The sequence below is a fragment of the Prinia subflava genome, chromosome 2 (genome assembly GCF_021018805.1).
Source record: "Prinia subflava isolate CZ2003 ecotype Zambia chromosome 2, Cam_Psub_1.2, whole genome shotgun sequence".
Classification (NCBI taxonomy): domain Eukaryota; kingdom Metazoa; phylum Chordata; class Aves; order Passeriformes; family Cisticolidae; genus Prinia; species Prinia subflava.
Window position 1 is genome coordinate 88,601,288 of NC_086248.1, and position 21,679 is coordinate 88,622,966.

The following is a 21,679-nucleotide window of genomic DNA, read 5'->3' on the forward strand; positions in this document are numbered from 1 at the left end:
CAATCTCTCAAGTGCTAGAAGCAGAGAGAATTTACTTGTAGCAAACCTCCTATGTGCATGTATTCCATATCAGACGCCCCAGAATTGTCTAAAGAAAAAACCGAATTTCACAGCTTTTCTTTGCTTTCTAGCTAAAGTAAAAACAATCTGTTGTATCTCAGTCCCACTCTGCTTGCAAAGCTAAGGAAAGCAGTGCCTACCATGGAAACTGTCCTGCTGGAGACTCAAGGAGATACTATGGTATCAATATACATGAAATACTTTCTCCCTGCGATGCCAAGAATTGGAAATGGTACTGCAAAATCCATTTCTGCAACTACTCATGCCTTGGGTTTCATTCCAGGCTTTCGAGGAAGCTTCCAAGCTCTCACCTACAACTGAACATTGACTTTTCCAGTTCATTTTCATAACCTGGTCTTTTCTGGCTTGTTGGTTATCACCAGAATTTTTAAGAAATTTTGCCTGTCAAGTCGATTACAGCCGATGAAACTCAATATAAGTAGAAACTATCTGTTTTTTAAAGGGCAGATTAGATATGGGAAATAGCCATATGTCAAAACCACTCCCCAAACAATGCACTGTCATGCCAAAGTTTGGTAACAGCTTAGAAGGTTTCTCTTCAAAAGAATTAAAGAAAACATTTAAATCTGATCCATTACAAATAACTTTTAAATTCTTGAGATTTTGACAAAATTCTTTGTGTCCCCAGCTGCACTACCCTCTCTATTCAGCCAGCCTTCCTAACCTCCATCAGACAAAGGGAAAAAAAAGCCTACAAGAACACAACATTTACATGAAGGTGAAAAAGTGTTTAAAAAAGTGGTAATCAAAGAGTGAAGGGAGATTCTTTGCAGTGTTTATGCTTAACTTTTCCTCCGTTAAATAGAATTTAAAGTTGAAGAGGTTCCATATCAGCAGAGTTTAACAAGACAGACTTCTCAGCTTCTGGAAATAAAATAATTCCCAGAGCAAATTAATCATAGGAAGTCACAGCATATGTAATCATGTCTCCGTTCATTTTACAAAAACTGTCCCATCCCACATATCATTTTACAGACGCACGCCCAGGGCCAAGAACACTGTCACAACGCCTTGAATGGCATTCCAAAGGAGAAAAGATGATCATCGCAGTGCTAGAACAGGCTTTATCCTTTCAAAGTACTTAAATATTTTATGAGTACCTTTGCTTTCATAGGGAAGAAAATAATTTCCTGCAAATGCAGATCAGTGGATGCTATCTAATCTCCTGTCACAAGAACGCAACCCTTACGCATCCGCAACTCATCAGCATCCCATCTCCATCTCATTTTCCCCCATCCAGCCGCCAGCATTGACGGGCTAATTGTGGGCTCCCCTTAGGAGCGCGCTCGGCGCCCGCCGTGCCCGCCCGGCTCCCGGCTCTGCCCGGCCGCGCTGCCGGCGGGCCCGGGGAGCGCCCCCGCCCCGCCCCTGCCGCCGCTTCCTCCGCCGCGACGCCGCTTTCTGCTCGAAAATCGCCATCGGGTTTTTGTTAGCGCAGTAACCCGTTCGTCCCCACGCCGGGCGCACAAAGTGGGCCCGGGCTGCTCCTCGCCACCGCGGACAAAAACCCCGGTTTCATGTTTTTCCCGGGAAGCGCCTCGAAAAAGGAAAGCTCACGCCTTCGGGAGGATATTTTCGGAAGCAGGGGACCTGACTCGTCGGGTGGAAATACGCAGTATGAGAAAAGGCGAAACCCGCACATTTTCTCCATCACCCTTTCACAGAAGACATTATTTTAAGGAGACGGGAGGAAACGCCGCATCCCAGACGAAGGGCGTCATTGATTTTTAAATCTGGAGAAACACGACGCATCCAGCCCCGGGGCAGTCAGTGAAAGAGGGTCACTCCAAAAAAAAAAAAAAAAATTAAACGTCTGGAAACGTCTCTGCTGGAATCGCGGAAATCGGCCCGCGGGAGGGGAGGCTGCGCAGCCCCGGGGCTGGGAGGATGGGTGGGTGTGCCGGGGCGCCCCGCGGGCGGAGGGGCAGGGAGACGGGCAGCGGGATCCCGCAGCGCCAAATGCCACATGCGGGATGCCGTCCGCGTCCCGCCTGCGGCGATGCCCCCTGGCACCATCGCTGCCCCCGCGCTGACGAGGGGAAAGGGAGGAGGGGGCGCCGAGTAAGCTACGGGCCCGGCGGGGACGGGGGAGGGGGAGCGGGCTGTGCCCAGACCGTGCCGCCTCCCCCTCCGCCGGCCGCAGCCCGACCGGGTCCCGGCGGGCGGCCACCTCCTGACACAATAGGCACCGGGCGGACCCACGGCGCCACCGCGGCCCCTCTCCCCGCCGCCCGACCCGGAGCCCAGGGCGGCGGCGGCAGCAGCATCATCCTCACTCACCCCTCCGAGGAGGCTCGCCGCGCCGGGAGGGGCCGTCGCTCGCGGGCGCTCAGCGAGCCGGCATCCCGCGGGACGCGGGAGCGAGGGCGGAGCGCGCGGTGTCCCTCTGGCAACGGCCCCGGCGTTATTCCCTGCACATAGCGGCGGCTAACGGCACCGCGGCACCGCGCCGCACTGCGCACGCGCCGCGCCCGAGCGGCGGCGGGGCCGCGCCGCGCCTGCGCCGCCCGCAGACAATAGCGCTGCCCGGGCTGCGGGCGCTCCCCGCGCGGGCGATGGCGGGACGTGAACGGCGCTTCCCGCCCCGCTCCGCCCCGGTCGTGACGGGACCGGCGCTGAGCCCGCTGCAGGCCCGAGGGCGTAGGCGGACGGGCCGTGCTGTGCGCAGGCGCGACTGCGGCCGCGATCCACAACAAAGGGGAGACGGGTTGTGGCGACCACCCTCCCCCAGTTGCCGGGGGTGGGCGGGGGGCGGGGTCTCTGCCACCGGTGGCTCCGTGCATGCCGGGACTTGTAGTCCTGGCGGCGGTATTCCCGCCTTCAGGAAGCGCGACGGACCCCTGGCGTTGCTAGTCTCAGCTGCGGCGGCCGGCGACAACGGCCGGCTATCAGGAGCCCGAGGGATCACCGCAGGTGGCTCCTCCGAGAGCTCAACGCGGGAAGGCAGAAAGGGTGGAACTTCTGTCCCCCAGCCTCCCGGCGGGGAGCCCCCGGTGTCGGGAGACAGCGCCGGCTGCTCCCCGGGAGGCAGCGGCGTCCTGATGCGGGCGCCCCGCGGGGAGCGCGCCCTGGAGGAGTCCCTGGAGCGGTACCAGAGGCGCCTCCGAGGTGAGCGGCACCGGCGCGGGGTGAGGGCGGGCCGCCCCAGCCGCCGCCCGGGTGTGCGGGCGGGCTCCGCCGCGCCCGGCTGCCCGCGGAGCGCCTCGGCCGGGCTGGCGCGGCCGCGCAGGCGGGAGCTGCGCCTGGTGCTCCCCACTGCCCATCGCAGGCGCCGTTCTTGCTGTGAAACGCGCTCGTCTCACCGCAACTCGGCTGGGGCAGGACCGCTGCTGCTGCGGTGCGGTTTTGGTTCGTGCGAGGGCTTTGGCCATCCTTGCAGCATCGGATTCTAGTCGTGGTAAAGATGAGGATACAGATGGATTCCAATGAAGTGGTTGTTTCTCATGTCATCGAGTGTTTCCATACGTGCCACTGTGTGCAAGAAGTATATACCCTGACAGAGAGCACCTGAATCTGTCAGCCGTGACACCTTCACATTTCCACTGGCTGGGCAAAGTAAATGTCCGAATGCTGAAGAAAGCCAGTGGATAGTTTGTGGGTATGCGAACCTATTGGTTCGAAAAGTTGTGTTCTGAGCACAGCACCCCCACATGGCCTGTTGGGATGTTTCCTGGGCCATAGAAACAACATTGCCCAAAAAAAAGAAGCAAGAAAGAAGGATAAAACAATGGAAATGTTTTCAAATAGCTACTTGATACTCAGCAAGTGTTTTTTGTTTACTCCCTTCTCAAAAGAACATCAGTTCTTGGCATTAGTGATAGATTTCTTTTGTTCCAGAAGATAGAACTTTGAGGAATAATTTCTATTTACTTTTCTTGTAAAGGAGATGGACATGGTAGTGCTACTTGATACTTGCAGTTAACAATTGTTGCAGAACAGTTAGGATGACAAATGTCGGGGCTGTTTAACTGTGTGTAAGACTGTCAGAGCTGACCTGTCTAATGGATACACTGGATGCCTGTATTCTCTTCATACAACTTACTTTCATTTTATCTTTTTCTGGCTAAATCCCCTTACACTAGATCCATTATATTTATTAAATAATTTCATAATCTGAATTTCTGGTGAGCCTTTCCCCTTTACATTCTTGGAAGCAAGAATATTCTTTTCATACAATGGCAAGATAGTTTTCATTTCACACATCCAGGGGTGCCTCTCAGTCAAAATCAATATAGTGATGCACAAACAGCCCCAATGCAGAGCAATATAACCTAAGTTCCATTATAGTCCTCAAAGAACCTCTCTATTTCTCAGTGAGGTACAATTTTTAACTCCTTTGAGCTGTACAGAATTTTCCACATCAATAGTACAGGTTTTAGGAATTCACTGTAGGACAAACAGGTCGTTATGACTCTCAAACTTGTCAAATCTAATGCTTTATCTATTGCTCTCATATAGTTATACAGCTTGAGGTTTTTCTCCCCATTGGGAACATTCCTGTCATCAGGGTTCTGCAATTTGAGGTGGCATGCCTTGGGCATTATTTGATGTTTTTGAAATAAAGCATTCTTAACCTGCCTGTAATGCATGACATTATCTGGATGCAGGCTGAGCTCATGGCAACAGGTTTTCACCACCCATGCTGGACACCAGAAGAATCACTTTACAGCCTTACTCAGTTTGATGGAAGGGTGGCTAAGTTTTCAAAGAGTAGCTGATTATTTCAGTGCGGTGTCCTTTGTTGCAAAGGGAAATCCTTCAGAAAGACAGGGAGCCTGAGTGTTCTGTAAATGGATTCTGGTGGCCAGAGGGCAGAAAGCTGGACCAAAAAAAAAAAAAAAACCTGATTAAGACCTTACTGGTCTAAGAGCCCAACAGAGAGGCTTTGATAAAATAACAAAGGTTCTATAATGTAGCTTTTCCTGACCTTGTATAATGAAAGTCTTGAATGCTATGTGTAGTACTAAGTTAAGAGGGTGATATTTGTACAGTTGTGGGGTTATTAGGTTACTGTGTCAACTTTCATATAATTGAGACCATTTCAAATGAACCTTAAAAACTTTAGGAGATAATATTTCTAATAACAAGTTCTTCTCAAGGGAGTAGAGCTATTTTGTAAAGGAGAATAAGTGGTATGCTGCTGTATTCATACAAATAACTGAAAATTGACTGGCATAATGTGAATGTCCAATGGACCTTCAACTACACCACTGCCAAGAGCAGAGTTTGATGCAGTGACTTTCCCATTGAGAAGACTATTTAGAGTATTATAATTTCAGACTAATAGAAGACTATTTAGACTATTATTATTTTACTATCCAGTTCTTTGTTTCCAGCATATTTCTGGTTTCTTGAACAGAGAACTATTAGCTTATTATTTATGTTGAGTTTTCTGCCTCTTGAGTAAAGAGCATTGGCTCACTGTTGGACCTGAGACAGTGTAAGAGCAGGAGCAAAGGAGGGGCAAACCATCCTTTTTAGGAGCCTGATACACTTGTCTACCTCCAGTCTGTCTTAGGATATTGTGGAATATACATTCTGTATTCCACTGCAGTGCTGAGTGCAGTGTCCTACATAATTTCAGAGAATGGAGATGCAAACTCTAAGAGAAACTGATGAAAAGATAAGACTTCTACACATAAAGTTTCATTCTGAGGCTGTTTTATGTAGTTCCAAAAATAAAACAAGAGAGATGGGAAGCCAAAGCCATCTTAGGAAAAATGAGTATGTGGCCCAGTTTCCATCACTACAAGTTAGCTGTGACACTGAAGCACCTTAGAATTACATTCTGAATGTTTTTTTTGCTTCGGCTTTTTATTTTTATTCGGCAGTTGTTTCTAGATACTCTTCTGAACATGAAATGTTCTTGTAAGGGTGAAGAATCTTTTTAAAGGAAGTGGGCAATGAGGTTTTCACATGTGAGGGTTTCTAGAATTTAGGCAAATGCTTTATGCTCTGCAGAAAGGGCTGGTTTAGGAACTTGTGGCAGTGACTGCTGCAGCTCCAGAGAAACCGGTGCTTTTAAAGATGATAGCTTGGTAAAAGGTATGCTGAAAACTACTTATTTCTCGTATAATGCAAGGTAACAAAAGAGACCAAGAAACCAAATCAGAAGGATTTGTTATTTTGAAACAGCTGAGCATTTCACATATTTTGGGATCTTTCGAGGCCTGACCAGTGAACAGCCTGGTATTTCCCATTGCTGCATGTAAAATCCAAGCAGCACAGGTGGTGATAGCTAGGACGCTTTCAGGCTCAAAACTGCCGTATAGTGTGCTGTTTCCACAGTGGCATACCTGTGTTTGGCAGCCAATAAGGAACAGCTGGATGTCAGAATGGGAAGTAAAGTAAGTTCCAAGATGTGCTAAACCTATAAGCAAAACCTCAGTTTCAGTATATTTCAGCAGTTACTTGACTGAAGAGGTATATGGTATAATATTTTAGATTTTTAGCTGCTTGTAGAAGCTAATGTTGATCCAATTTTGGACAGGAAGGTTTTCCTTAATTGGATGTAATCTTTCTGTTTTCACTTATGTTTCTGTCTGTTTTGTCAGTTACTGTTTCACGAAAATTCTACAATGGTTTGGTTTGCGTTTTTTTAAGACCTAAAGAATCACTTTCATTCCTTCTCTAATTTTCTAAGGCTGTTGCTAATTGGGAACCATGAGATATCAGAAAGTGATGCTGCTTGTTGAATTTATAGCCTGTAGCTTCATGTTCTTGCACATGTTATTAGAACTGGACTGTCAGGTTTGGGTGACAGACTTATGACAACTTTTTCATAGAGTTGCCATTTGTTTTCTTCAATTTATGCTGCTTAATGATTCTACCAGCTGGAGTTATTTTCCATGTCTTTCAGGCAATTTAGTTTTGAATGACTGGTCCTTTTGCTCCCAGAGTATTTTCTATGGCATTTCCGAGTCCATGAATGAGGTAGCTTTGGTGTTTTCATTTAAAGGAGTACTCTTTAAAAAGAGTTCTGTGCAGTGCCTGAAGAAAGCATCTCTTGTTTAGGCAATGCTAACCTGGTTCAATGCCTGCTGAGTTTTTTTCCTGTTTTGTCTTCAATGGCAAATTGTTCTTACACTGATTTTTTTTTAAATGTATTGAGGTTGATCCATCAGGTTTGTGCGTTAGCTTGTCATTTTTCTTAATCATCTCAGATCCTTTAAACAATGAAAACTAAAGAGCTTAATAGTGAATTTTATTTTTTTGAAGTTTCAATCCACATGAGTTCAATTATATCCTCAGCTGTTCCGATAGGAAATAGTGCTTCAATTATGTTTTATCATAGAACAGGAATACATGTTTGGATTTTATTTGTGGAGCCTTGTTAAGATGTCAAAAAGAAAGATGCTGATTGATTTTGATATGCCAATCATAGTGCTGCATGTGAGCAGTTTTTGCAGTATGTTTTCACTGAGACAATGTTTTTGAAAAATGTACTATTACAGGAGTAGCTTAACATTTAAAAATTAATTGCTTCTGAATTAATTAAAAATTTAATCATGTTGACTTTAAGCAGATGTTCTTTGTTGTTCTGTAGTTTGCATCCACAGTGGGTTTTTTTTTCTCATTTCTTTCATATTTAAAAATAATATTTTTACCTTATAAGAAACAACAGATGTGGACTTTCCACTCATTGCTGCATTGTCTTTTATCCTTAGGCCCAATATTATATGAAATATGAATTGCTGTAATGCATTTATTCCCTTTTAGGCATCCAGTTCAACTCCTACTGAAGTGTTGGATCTTTTGTATCTGGTGAATGTAAAGCCACACCACTGGGACTTCCTAATTCCCACTTTCCCAGTGGTGAGTGTCTTGCCTATGACAGCAACATTAGTAATTTGGAAATAGGCAAGATTGTAAGAAATTTAAGCAAATACTTGATGATGCTTTCCAGGATGTGGTGACATTATTTCAGAGGCAGGAAAGTGCAGTCAAAAAAAAAAAGAAAAAAAATTGCATCGGTGTGCCATTGATAATTGTTTTAATGTGTTTCACTACTACTGCCCTGTATATTTATGGGAAAAGAGAACAGAGTGTAAGAAGATCTATGTTATCTTTGTGGATGAAGTAATAGCTTGGAGTCCAGAAGCTGTAATACTACAAAGAGAAAGGGAGAAGTTCTGGGAAAACCAATGTAAATAGGCATGGTTGGTTCTGGTTTGGTTTGTTGTGTTGTTTGTCCCTTGGCTGGGGAGCAAATGCTGCTGCTCTGGGGTTCTGGGGCAGACATCTACAGGGACTGGGAAAATGAAGGAACTTTACTGCTATCAGGTGACACCACAGGACAACTTAAATGACATTGAACACGTCTTGGCAACAAATGGTTGCAACACAGTTTGCTAAATACCTAAGCCATTGCATCAGTGAGACACTTCTGCCATTTCTCAGTTAGCTCTTCCGCCCTCATAGCATCCTGGAATGCTCAGGAAAGGATGAAGAGCCTAAGTATGCCAAAAGTGAAATATTTGACCTAAACCCTTCTTTTTGGAGTCATTGCCTTGGGAATGGTATTTGGGTTTGTTTTACTAAATTATGACTGCTTAAAATATGCTTTTTATGTCTTTTACTTAAATTCATTAAAGAATGGAGTCACCAGAAATGGTGGTGTGAGCCATAAGATGACTGGGCTTTAAAAGTAAGTGCTGAGAGAAGATTAATAGGTCAGAAATGGGTCAGGTTATTATTAAAAATTAGCATTGCTAAATAGAGTGATACTAGACTGAGAACATGTTCTTAAATATAATGCTTTTGGAGGGGTTATTTATATTTTATAAGCTGTTGGTACATTACAACCAAGTAGAGAAGACTGGAAAAATGGTGAAAACCATTACAGTGGGGAAAAAATCAATTTTCAAGCTTCAATCAAGGTGATGTGAACTTGAAAGAACAGATAAAGTGAAGGCAGAAATACTTATCTAGCTTTTGTTTTCTGACTTGAACTGCTATTTACTCCTCTGTTTGGAAGAAAAGAAGTATTAACTTTCTTACAGCAACCTATACTCTGAGGCATGTCTTCTGAATTCTGCCTAGCAAATGCTTAACTGTGATTATTATTTGAAGGTGTTTTTCCCACTGACAAGAAACATTTTTAGTTATTTATGTTTCACATCAGTTTAGAAATTACAAGTTTAAGTAAGGATGTGTGTTTGAGAAGTTACCATTTTTCTAATTGTAGCAGTTACTCCAATAGAAGATGTTTCCTTATAAGCTTGGCTCACACCAGTGAAATTGCTTCTCTGTGGGCATTTATACCTAAAAGAAGTAATAAGTGAGTTGTCTGAGGTCCAGTGGTGCAAACTAGATATGTTCTTATCTAAAACTGAGCCCATATTTTGTGGTTTCCAATTCAGTTGTCATCTCTTAGTTGCAAATCTCTGAGATTTCTTTCTTGGCATATTGGAAATGTTCAGCTTTATCAGAGAGATATGGCTGTTATGATTGGCATTTATGATTTTTGTGAAGTCAGCTGAATCAAATAAAAAAATTAAGAAAGGAAATAAGGAAAAATATATTGAACATTAGATAAGACCTTTACCATCTGTCAGTAAGTCAGTTCTTGAAAATATTTATATTTATCTGGGTAGAGATTTTCTGTTGTGTTTGTTGGGTCTTTTTTCTAGAATATTGTGTGTTGTTATTTATTTTGCACACTTGTTCAGAAGTCATAGGTCTTTATTAAATAACTGCTTTATGGTAGCTTGGTTTGCTGAGTTATTACTTTATTTTATAATACTCAGGTATTTGTTTCATTGTGTGACACGTTGCTTTGTAATAATGTGTGGTGGCATCACTAAAATGCAGAAACTTTTTTCTTGGTTTCCAGTCCTGCATATTGTAGAAAATGTTGCATGAGCTTTAGGTTCATTGAAAGGTATGGGAGGTGCATATGCTAGGAAATATTTTAGGGTCAAGTATATTATTACTTGAGCTGCTGCAGTGTCCTAATATGTTGAGGGGCTAAGATGCTATGTATAGCTCTTCTCTGAAAAAATAATATTTAGTAAATATTTTGCAAATATGGTTGGGGGTTTTTTTGGCTGTTTGCATTAGATAATTGCTTCCAGTGGCTGAGTTCAGGTCAAATAGTCAGCTAGACACATGCTGAATGCTTGTAGTACTCTCATGTTGCTTCCCATTTAAAATATCAGCCAGTAAATGCCTTCTTTTATGTTCTTATTGTGGCTAATGATGTGGTTGGGGTTTTTTTAGAACGTGCCAGTGAAAGCATCTCTCAGCTGAAACATTCCTTGGCAAAAGGTGATGATGGCACTGGATGTGACCAGTCCTCTGTGGATGAGGGCAGTGACAACACGGACAGGGCCAGTGATGCCTGCGGGAACGCAGCCACTCAGGAGCTGCAGCAAAGCCACGCGGGTAGGAGCACTCTGAAAGCAAATGGTTTAGACACTGTTAGAAATCATACAAATTCCAGTGAAAAATGTAATTATTTATTGGTTATAATGGTTTTTATCTCTCCCTAGTTAACCAACTCAAAATTTTGTTGCGACACCAAGAAAGAATGGAAAGTGAAGAGTCTCCCTCAAGAAGGAAGAATTCATTCCATGTATGTTTCTTCTGGTCACATTTATGTTGTTTGAATAAATGGCTTGCATGTTGATTTTATAGTATACAGACAAAAAAAAATTGAATCATTTTTACAGTCTTAAATACGGGAGCTTCCTGAGGCTGTGGCCAGAACTTGGTATCCTTATAACGATAATGGAAGAAGGAGGAATCTATAATACAGGGTTTAGACTTTTCTCCTCTTTTTGTTGACCGTGCAGCGTGATCGTCCATCCCTTTTGTTTTGAAAATACTTGGGATAGACAACAAGGAAAAAAATTCTGAAAGCAGCCTCTGTTTTCCTTTGACTGTACCTTAAGGATTCTCAGTGTCCTTCTTAAGCTTTAGCTATGTTTTTTCTTTTGTTAGAGACGTTCATGCAAAAGCAGGTTTTGTAGTTCTCTGCCAAAATGCAATGATCTCTGTCAAAGTTTGTTTACGCCCTTACAAGGGCTCCTCATTGAAGCAGAACTTCACCAAAGTGTGTGAGATGCACCGTTCAGCTACAGAGCAGCTGCTGGTTGCTAGAATCTCTACAGAAAATAATTCAAAGGCACTGTTGCAGTTTTATCTTTTGATGGCCTACACTGAATATTTTTGGTTTATACTAAGCAAGACAAGCAGCTCTTTGCTGTCAAAGTTAACAGCAGAATAATGTAAAGCCTGTATTCCTGCTGTGTTGCTTTCGGCCTGTGTAATGAGCGTAGCTCTACTGTCCTGACATTGAGGAATTTTATTTAACCTTAATTTTTGGAGTGTTCTAAGATCCATGAGTTTAGTGTGCTTGTCCTGCCAGGTATTTTGCCTTATAATGTCACAGGAAAGAGTTGGTGTTTTGTAGCTCAAGGGATTGATGCATCATTGGTTGACTTTGGCATGACATGAATCAGTATCAGTTTGTGTTCAGCTTTGGAAGGGAGGGAAAGAATCTTTTATTCCATCTTTGGTGAAATTTTCTACTTATATTGGGAAGTTTTAGTACAGTGGCAAATTTAGAAAATTGAATGCTTTTATCTAAGATACCTGGGATAGTGCTTTAAGGGAGTGGATCAAAGGATGGAGGAATAAGCAGAGAAAAAATGGGAGTTTACTGTGTTGGTACAGCATTGTCCCATTTCTTCCTCTCGAAGTTTCCAGTGAGAGACATTCTGTGAAGTGGTGGCTTTATTCTCTGCAGCTGTCCTCCATCTGCTTGAGGATATGAAAGTGTTCTGAAGGCAGACAATGTGTAAAGCTCAAAAAATGCTGAACTGTAAAAGTGCACACACACCAAGAAAAGCCCAAACCCTCATAAAACACAAACTTGTCTGTTGATTTACTGGACACTGCAGAAATGCTTCTTGTATAAGAAGAATCCAATTTCCCAAAGGTCAAGGAAAGCATACTTAGATCATGAGTAACCTTAACCTTTTGCCTTGAGTGATGCTGAAGTACCTGATGACTGCTGAATAGTAAATGACTGCAGGGTCTGTAGCTAAGTATAATATTTCCCAAAAACAACACTCTTCAGTAACCTGTACCACACTTCATACATAAGTAATATTGTCACAACAAAATTCCCTTTTCTTGCCCATTCATTCAAGTTGTAGTAGACATGGAGTGAGTGCATCCTTTCTTTGACTACACCCAGATGGCTGGGCACAAATTTTCCCTTTGCTCTACACTTCATCACCTGAGGTCAAGGCCCAGCACGATTGCTTCATATAATAACTGCAGTTCTGCAGGCTGGGTTTTGGCTAACCTAGCTGCACCGAGCCTCTGGTCCTGACACTGTTGTTTCAGCTGGAGATGTGATTGATTCTGGTTTTTTTCCTGCCAGTTTATAGGGTGGCAAAGTTTCTCTAATTCTGTGGTTTAGATGCTTGACATTTGAGGCATTCTGGAAAAGTACAAGGTGGGCCAAATTTTTTGTGATGTTGGCAAAACCGTTTGTCACTGTTTAGAATGCTCGCTTCTAAAGCTGCTAAGCATTTATATGTTATAAATTCTTTTCAGTATTAAGTATTTGAATGTGAACAACATTTTTGAGACTGTGGCATAATTGTTTGGTTATTCATACTGATCAGCTATGTCTTTCAGTTCTGATTTTAATATTTGGCCTAATTTAAATGCATGCTTCCCTGACCTCTGTTCTTTCACCCTATTGTATTGTGAGAACGTTAATTAAAAAATCCCAGATCAATTTATAATCAATTTATAATCAATTTATAATAATTATCTTGTTACAAAGGTATAAAAAGTCACAGAGTCACTGTTCTTTTTGTGTTGAAAAAATACACTACCTGTTATTTTCTTTTCAGTGAAAAATTCCTTAGCACTATTGTTTACATTACAGTGATTTTTCTCAGTTTAAACATTAGAACTGTTTTTCAGTGAATAAAATATGAATAGAAATGGAGTTTTTCCACATTTTCTAACACTGCTGTGGTGTAATGTTGTCAGGGAGGCAGCTGGAGGTCTCAGCTACAAGGTGTTCATTATGCTTTCAGAGAAGAGGGGCAGATGAATAGGAGCCAGAGAAACAGAAGACTTACAAATATTATCAAGGCTATATTATATATACTTTAACAAGTGTGGTTCCTTTTTTCAAAAAGTTTATAAAGTAGTTAGGATTAAGAATTTAAATCAAGGTGAATTCTGAGTTAATAGAACATGGGACTTGTGGACTGAGCCAGGCAGAATGTGTTGCAAAATTGGAATTCCTTCTCTGAAGGCTGTTTTTTCAGATGGTTCTGGGTTCCTCCATTTGTATCTGCAATCCTACTTCCAGATATTTCAAGAGTATCCCCCCCTTTAAAATAGCCAATACTTATATTTGGTATAATTGGACTGGAGGGTTTTTGTTGCTGGAAACTTTCACCTCATCCTGATTGAGGGATTATACCTTTATAAGGATTGGACAAGGAATTTTAATGCATTGTTGGCAGAACCTGTAGATAACTAGTAGATGTAATAGCCGTTAGTAGCTTGGTTTGGTTTTTTTAAAATTTTGTTTTGTGAGGGTTTTATTTGGGTTTGGGGGGTTTTTGGGGGTTTTTTGTTTAGGTTTTTTTTTTTTTTTTGTGTGTGGTGAATATTTCAAAAGTAATATTTAAAAACAAGGATGTGGTTTTCTGAATCTTTGGTCTCTTTTAGACTTCAATTATATTTGAGAAGTATATAATGGAATATTTTTGCACAAAAGGGTATGTTTCTGACCCAAAATCATATGTGTGTGAGTTTCAAAAATAGGGGTATGCATAAAGATACTTGTTTTCCTTCAGAAGTGTGAACTAGTGCTAGAAATGTACTTGTTGTTCCTCTGAGAAGACTCCACTAACAACTCTGTGCATTTTGAAACCTTACCAGAAAACTGCACGTTGTATTCTGTGTGCAAGCAACATCTTACTGCAACAGTGGAAAATCAGAACATAACACATGCTCTTCTCTACTTCCTTCAGAACCCCCCAGAAGCTGTGCCTGCAGACTTACCAGCCCTGTCTGACCTTGTTCCTGTAATCAATGATCAGTCACAGTACATTAACCATTTGGAAGCAGAAGTGAAGTTTTACAAGGTATCAGACAACATATTTGACCTGCTAAAACCCTGGTTCCCCAACTGTGAAGAACTGCATTAAAATCAGCTGACACTTAGACCTAAGATTGATTGCTGTAATGACCAAAACTGAGCCAAATGCAGTTCAGTAGATCCCTTACTCTGTGTCTTGGTATCTGGTGTTTAAGGGTCTTTAAAGACATTTTTACATCCTATCACAAACCCAAGTAAGTTTTTTAAAAAAAGATTTATGGGAATTTAAGCTGCAAAAATACAAAATCTGTCTTTTGAGTATTCTTAGTCCCTCTAAAAGGGTTAAAATATGTGAAGATGTTGGACTAGACTCTTGGTCTCAAGATGCATTTGAATATTGATATCCATCTTAAGGAGCCTTTTAAATGCAATTCCTTTATCCCATAGGAGGAGTTGTGTGGGGTGAAAGATCGAGAACAGACAGTTTTACTTGAAAATGAGGAACTCCATCAGAAGCTGAAATTCTTAACTGCAGAATACATGTTGAGGGAACAAACTCTTCTAGATGCCTCAGTAAGTTGGTGTTTTTTTGCTTTAATCTGTGCTCAAGGATCTGGCCAGATTATTTTTATGGAAGGGTATACAAATGGTTGTCCACAAATGGAATTTTAGTCAAAATTTAATGAGAATTTGTAAACATGGATTTCCTTGGGTAACATCGTTATCATAGATTGTTAACCTAATTAACTTGTATGTTGGTTTTGTATTCTACTGAAGATTATAAGATTCAATGATTAAGTAAGTACATGTGTTTAAAAAACCAGCCCACACAATCATAACCGAAGCATTAATACTTTTATTTTAGGCAAATACTCAGAACTCCCGGCCTGTAGGTGGTAAAGACTGTAGCAAGCACCAGCCTGTCACCTCCTCACCAGCACATAACAAAGATCAGGCTTTTCTTACAGCAGCTTCTGAAGACAAAACAAAATGGCCTGAAGAACTGGTTGGTATTACCTTTCTGCACAGTCCTACCTTTGCAAAACTGTTCAATGTTGTTGTTGTTCCAGTTCTGATGATCAACTTGGTAACAGAGAAGTTTTAGTTGACTGAACCTTAATCTGAGCTCATGTTTTATTCTCTTAAACCTCATCTTCTCATTATACCCTAATTAATATTATTGTGCAGTTAGACACAGATGGCAGGTTGTATCTGCAGATGATGACTTTCCCAGAGATAATTCTTGTTTAAAGATGATGACTTCACTGTGCTTTGGAGATTCTGGGGCGTAACACAGTGCCCAAGCAGGTGGTAACTAGCTGGTGTAATTTATGTAGCCCTCCACACAAGCTCTTTTCATAGTGGCTTGTTCTGCTCCTGGAGAAGCAAAGGCTCAGTAAGGTACGAAAGCAGCTTTGTGCAATCTGCTTTGCCTTACCTGAATGACACACCTTATTCTTTTAAAAATACAGAGGAGCACTAGTAATTTAGAGATGATGTTGTCCCTTCCTGTATTTTTAGTTTCAGAGGATACCATTTTCCTTTTGCTCTGAAGTAGTGGGGTAGTGTTGCTGTCTTTTGGGAAAAAACCCAGCTAATTGAAAAGTTTTGATATATTTTGTCCCTTTGCATTTGTGTACTCTGGAATTTATACATTACTTTCATTCTTAAATTATAGGGGATTTGGGAATTTTTCATAGAAAAAAATAGTTTTGGGGTTTTGTGCTGAAGACCTCAGTGGTCACTGCTGCCTGCAGTTGTTTGGAAGCTGTTTTTTATAGTGACTGCTCTTTTCTTCACCTGCCACATTTAAATCAGGAGAATCACAATCATGTTGATTGTAACTTCTTTTTAAGCATCATAGTGACCTAAATTCATAGTGCTTTTTCTGGTTTGTTATCACCACTGTATTTAACATGGATGTGGTTGATTCATACACCTAATTCTTCATCGGGTAATGAGAGTAACTCACTGTATTATAAATAAATAGCCGGTGTACTTGAAGTTCTTAGGAGACATGTATTAATATCTGCTGTTTGTGGAAGAGCAAGAGCAAACTTGAGACATGATGATCAGTTTCTGTGAATCATTGTAGAGAACTGAGGACAGTTGGAATTGAAACATTTTACCATATGAGGATCTGGCAAAAAACCTTATTTAGAAACAAAAAATGGAAGGGTTGTTCACTTTTTAGACTTCCAGAAATGTGAAATATTTAGCTTTCTCTGCCACTAGTATATCAACAGGTTTATGTCCTCAGGGGAAAAGAATGTGGGTAAAGACAGGTTTATTTGTTATGAAGAAAGCAAGACATGTCTTTTCTCCTATCTTTTCTAAAGGAGAATCTTAAACTTCTCTATCAAGAAAAAGTCAATATCCTTGATGCTCAAATACAGTCTCTGAGGTAAAGTGAATTTTTTTTCCTTAAAATAATCCTTAATAAATTGTCACTGCATAACAGCAGGAACCACTCTTAATCTGAATTTAAATAGGAGAATGCCTGAATGTCTGAATGTTGTATCTCTTGACAGTGTCCCTGAAAACCAGTTTTCTATTAAGTTCTCTCAAATAAAAATGTAGCGAAGTTGAATATACTGGTACTTTATAGAAATAGTAGCAATATAAAGCATCTTACCTTTTTTACCCTCTTTCCCCTAAAAAAAGGTCGTGTAAGATAGACCACTCAAAGAAAAAAGAGAAGTTACAATTTTAACTTGTGTGACAGTTTCCGTAATTAGATACTTTTGACCACTGTTTAATTATGTTTTTCCCTAAAAAAATCGTGGTTTGAATTTGAAAATGCTAGACTGTTCTGTGTGTAAAAAGAGTTATTGGTAGGGAGACAAGTTAAAAGAATGCTCTCTGCATTGAGGAAACCTGCAATGTGCAAAGCCAGTTGTCTTAGTGAATGTAAAGGAAGATCTTTAATTTCAGCTATATAATCCAATTTTTTTTTCCCCTTGGCCTCAAGTGTTATATTTACTCCAAAATAATTTTTGGAGGCTAACATTGTCTCAAAAGCTCTTCAAGTAGATTATTCAGCCTTTGATTTCTCCTAAGAGGCTGATCTTGCAAACAGGAAGTTCTGCAAAGCTAAATTTTATTGAAGTGAGAAATTATATCACTTTCAGTGGGACTATCTTCCCTTTAACTTCCAGTATGAATGTACACAACGATTGCTGATTTCTGTCCAAGACTTTCCAACAATAGGTTTTGTTGCACCAGGACTGTCTAAGGATCTATGCAGAGCAAATTCTGTTCAGGTTTAGTGGGTTATATGTAATAGACCAAGTACTAAAATTGGAAAAAGTGCACAGAAGATTTTCCAGATGGAAATAAGAATGCATGCAGTGTATCTATCATGTGCACAGTAAATCCGATGCAAGCAGAATGTGTCAGACTTCCTGTGTGTGTGCTGCCCAGATGGCCTGCATAACAAACCCAAAGCTTTGGATTCCGTGCACAATTTGTCAAATTGCTCTATATGTGCACAGTGTGCGTTTGTCTGGAACTTCCTGATGTTAACATTCCTATTGCTTGCGCTCTCCCCAGCCTGACACATGCTTGGAAATTCTGGGAAAAATTCTTCTGAGCACCTGGTAAAAATTTTGGAGACAAGTAAAAATCTTAGCCTGTTTTTCTGTACATGTGTTTGACTTCAAGTTGTGTATATTGCTGGATCTGAGTGAATGTGCTGATTACATCTGGATTCCTGTAGAGGAAGTAGAGAATAAATATGAAGTTAGTGATACTATTAACAAAAACAGCAGAAAATTGTTAGAGTATTGAGATATTTATACAGGTCATAGTGGTTTTTGCTAATAAATATTATAATCTGTTCAGACAAAATGTAAGCCTACAAGTTTTTCATTGAATAATTTTCTGTTTAACTTCAAGTTTTCTGATACTATGGAGGAAGAAACAAATTAACACAGTATTGTTTTGTCTATTCATAATTTTGATTGGGCAGTTCCACTGTTATTTCTCTGTTAAAGTCTTCCTCAGCCTATTGAAATGTGTAAAATAATGTTCATTACAGGGATTCTTACAGTTCTCTTAAGGTTACACTTGTAGTTATAATTTGTATATGAACATGACTTGTAGAAATATGTCATTTCACAAATAATACTTTTTAATTTCTTCTTTCTAGAAAAGACCTTTCAGAATCTCAGAAGACATGCAAAGATCTGGAAGGCAGGCTGAAGCACCAGAAGTCCCTGCTGGCAGCCCGCAATTCCAGCCATGTTGGCGGTCTGTGCCTGAGCTGTGCCCAGCACGAGGCCGTTCTCGCGCAGACTCACTGCAATGTGCACGTGCAGACCATCGAGAGGCTCTCCAGGTAACCCGTGGGCTGGGTGCTCTGGGAGTGCAGCTAGGGCTGCTTGCATGGTTGCAGTCTCAGTGGCAAACCAGTCAAGTTTAATGTCTTGGGTAACCTTTGCAGGGAGATGTGCATTTGTGGAACAGTACAGTCCCAAGCTGGAGTCACAATGCTGAAATCAGTGAATATGGGTCCCAACCACTTCAAAATCCACAACAGCTTTGCTACTTAGTTCAAGGGGGAAAGAATTTTAGTTATCATGTAATTATGATACCTTGGGCTGACCAGATAATGAAACTATTTACTGTCTGTTTCCTTTTTGCACAAACAAGTCCTTCACTCTGTCAGCACAAATAATTGTGCAAATCCATGCATTTTGACTGATAATTTCTTGCAAATGTTTATTATCCTTCCATAATTGAAAGTTTTTCTGGCTCCAGTTTGTTCTCCTTACATATGGGGAACTTTTCAGATACATCAACAATAGGTCGTGTGCTTGGGGTAGGACACATTTCCTACTCCAAACACCTGTAGTAGTTCCTTCCTGAGTATAATAAGTCAGGGAAAAGGAGTTCCATTGGATAAAAAGAAGTGAAATTGTTTGGTACAACCTTTTAAAAAAAATTCTATCTTTTATTTCAATAATTTTTGAAATCACAGCTATACAGGCTGAATGTATGTAATTCAGGGATCCCATCATAAAATTCTTTTTCTTAAAGAATTCTGCCAGTTAATCATCTTCAAAAAAATTCTCCCTTTCTACTTGCTAGTAATAATGATAGAATAGTGCAACTTTCTCAAAGTTTGTTTAACAGCCATCTATTTATTGTCAGATATCAGAAGCTTCTTAGAATTTCTGAAGTATTAGAATGAGCCTGAGATGGAATAGTGGGTCAGCTAGAAGCAGGGAGACTGATGGGACATAGAACATACATGTACTCAGCCACGTGGGCACTGTCCCTCTGCACTAGATGGTTATTGCCAGGATTTATGTATTTTTTTCTATTATCAAGTCCAAAAATTTTCTGGCAAAGCTCTATTGCTGAGAAGTCATATTTCAAAATCTGCTTTTGTAACAAAACTAATTATTTTTCACAGATGTTGGAAAATATGAACAAACTGTAAATCAGTACATTCTTGTCCTCTTATATTACACTTAGCTTGAAAGAAAAGATTTGAATTGACCTCTTTATCTATCTTAAACTGTTATTTCATTTGGAGATTTAAAAAATCTAAAATCTACCTCTACTTGTGAGGCAGCTTATTAAAAACAAGGGTATTTCAGTAGGAATATCCAAAGGAACTTTATCCAATTCAAAAATGGAATAAAATTTCAATGTATGACTGCTAGGTCTCTGGCAAATACAAAAAAATGTGTTACCATTTCACACATTAAGAACACTACAGTTTTCAGCCAGACTTTTGGGCTGCATCTAAACCATGGACAATTAAACTTAATTTAAAAGCTTTTAACATTTCAAAATAATGAAACGGGGAAGTTAAGTATTAAAGTTTTACCAACTCTGCTTTACCATTTAGTACAGATTTTAGTGTCTTAGTTAACAAAAGTTCAGAAGAGTTGTAGAATCCAGGTGTCTGTTGTTTGGCTTAGTTCCAGTTTGCAGCAAATGGATTTACATTGTCATTTGATATACTTAGTGATTACTTGTTGAACCTAACCTTTCCTTTTTATTATTTTTCCCCTCTTTTCCATTTAATGATAGTGTGCTTCCATATTTTTTTGTTATTTGCATGGATCCCCATTTTGTTACATCGGCAGAACGTGCTCGGCTTCCATGCATCAGTGACTTGAGACCTTCACTCTTTACTGGCAGCTTCTCTAATGGTCCACCCTTCTGAAAATGAAGGACTGGTTGTCAAGCAAATGATATTTTCAGTATCTGCCAAGCTTGCACTATGCTGTCTTCACTCATGAGTTTTAGTTTTGCTTTGCTTACCACCCTTAGTCTTTTATCTGTTTATATTTTATATTTGGTATACCTGTTGTTTGAGGTTTTTTTCTCTGACAAAAAGATATAGAAGAAGTATCTGGATTATTTTTTTTACTATGCAGAGAAAGAGATGACTTGATGGATGCACTTGTTTCAGTGAGACAAAGCGTGAAAGAGATGCAGCAAAGAGAATCTAATGCTTGCAAGCAAGTTGAACACGCTGTGCAAATGGCAGAAGAGGCCAATTTTGAAAAAACAAAGGTAAATCCATCATGAAATTAGAGCAGTTTAGTGTTCTAATGCAAATGGTAATTAGTTTTCATACTAATGAGATAATATATACATAAGAACTTTGTCATATGTTGATATGATGTAGATTTGAAACAACTGCACCATGTGACTGTTTCTGAGCAGTAATATGAGTTCTGTATTCAAGTTCTTAAATTCTCATCAATACTATGAGGAGTGCTGCATTTCTTAATTGATGTAGTTTCACAGCTAGGTGATATAAATTGAGCTGTAGAATTTTCAAAGATATTCATAATATGTAAGAGGATAATTTTGACATCACATTTCTGACCTACTCTGAAGAGAATAGTTAAAATGCTTACAAACAATTATTTTTTGCCTCAGATGAAAGCAGTGCAAGAACTGATTGACTATCAGAGCTCTCTGAAGATGAGAAGTCTTGTCTAATTTTACCTGCAGGAAGCTTCTGGTGTTATGTAAATAATAAGGAAAAAACCAGTTTTGATCTCATGTTAGCCCTAGTTCTGTACACAATCAACCTGTATTGACCTAAATTATTTCCTTGATAGTTAGTGACATCTACTGTACTATTAGTGAATTACTATGGAATTGAGAGAGTTGCTTTGGTTTGGTTTTTGTAATTGAATGCAAAAAAGGTTGATATAATGGTTCTGTTGATAAATTTGATGTTATTTATTCTGTGCTGTAAGAGAAATGTGTGCTTGTAGGCTTGTGTGAAGTGCTACCTGTTTGTCTACAGGGCTGAATAGTAGTCTGGGTTTTCTTCATGTTCCAAAACAGTTTTAATATGAAGGAACAGGATTTTTTTTTTTTTTTACTTATACTGCATAATTCTGCCTTTTTACAAGTACTGGTATACCTCTTGGTAAGTACAAACCATTTTTTTTCCCAGTTCTATTCTACTCTTAAGTGCTGTTTTTCTTAATAACTAGCATGGAATCCCATAGAACAGTCCACATAACAAAAATGAGA

At 40.3% G+C, this 21,679-nt stretch overlaps 2 protein-coding genes across 11 annotated transcripts in view; one reads left to right on the forward strand and one right to left on the reverse strand.

Annotated features, from left to right (window-relative positions):
- CEP170 (centrosomal protein 170) overlaps positions 1 to 2,497 on the reverse strand; it is a 97,309-nt gene extending 94,812 nt beyond the window's left edge. For all 7 annotated transcript variants that reach the window (XM_063390938.1, XM_063390937.1, XM_063390940.1 and 4 more), the window contains exon 1: positions 2,362 to 2,497. The gene's annotated coding sequence lies outside the window, so the exon portion shown is untranslated. The remainder of the gene's footprint in view (positions 1 to 2,361) is intronic.
- A 139-nt stretch (positions 2,498 to 2,636) lies between these two features.
- The window catches only part of SDCCAG8 (SHH signaling and ciliogenesis regulator SDCCAG8), a 105,967-nt gene continuing 86,924 nt past the window's right edge, over positions 2,637 to 21,679 (forward strand). For all 4 annotated transcript variants that reach the window (XM_063390942.1, XM_063390944.1, XM_063390943.1 and 1 more), the window contains exons 1-9: positions 2,637 to 3,189; positions 10,303 to 10,467; positions 10,575 to 10,657; positions 14,097 to 14,210; positions 14,612 to 14,737; positions 15,030 to 15,170; positions 16,504 to 16,568; positions 18,315 to 18,503; positions 20,560 to 20,698. In XM_063390942.1, coding sequence (XP_063247012.1) covers positions 2,637 to 3,189; positions 10,303 to 10,467; positions 10,575 to 10,657; positions 14,097 to 14,210; positions 14,612 to 14,737; positions 15,030 to 15,170; positions 16,504 to 16,568; positions 18,315 to 18,503; positions 20,560 to 20,698 — 1,575 coding nt within the window. The remainder of the gene's footprint in view (positions 3,190 to 10,302; positions 10,468 to 10,574; positions 10,658 to 14,096; positions 14,211 to 14,611; positions 14,738 to 15,029; positions 15,171 to 16,503; positions 16,569 to 18,314; positions 18,504 to 20,559; positions 20,699 to 21,679) is intronic.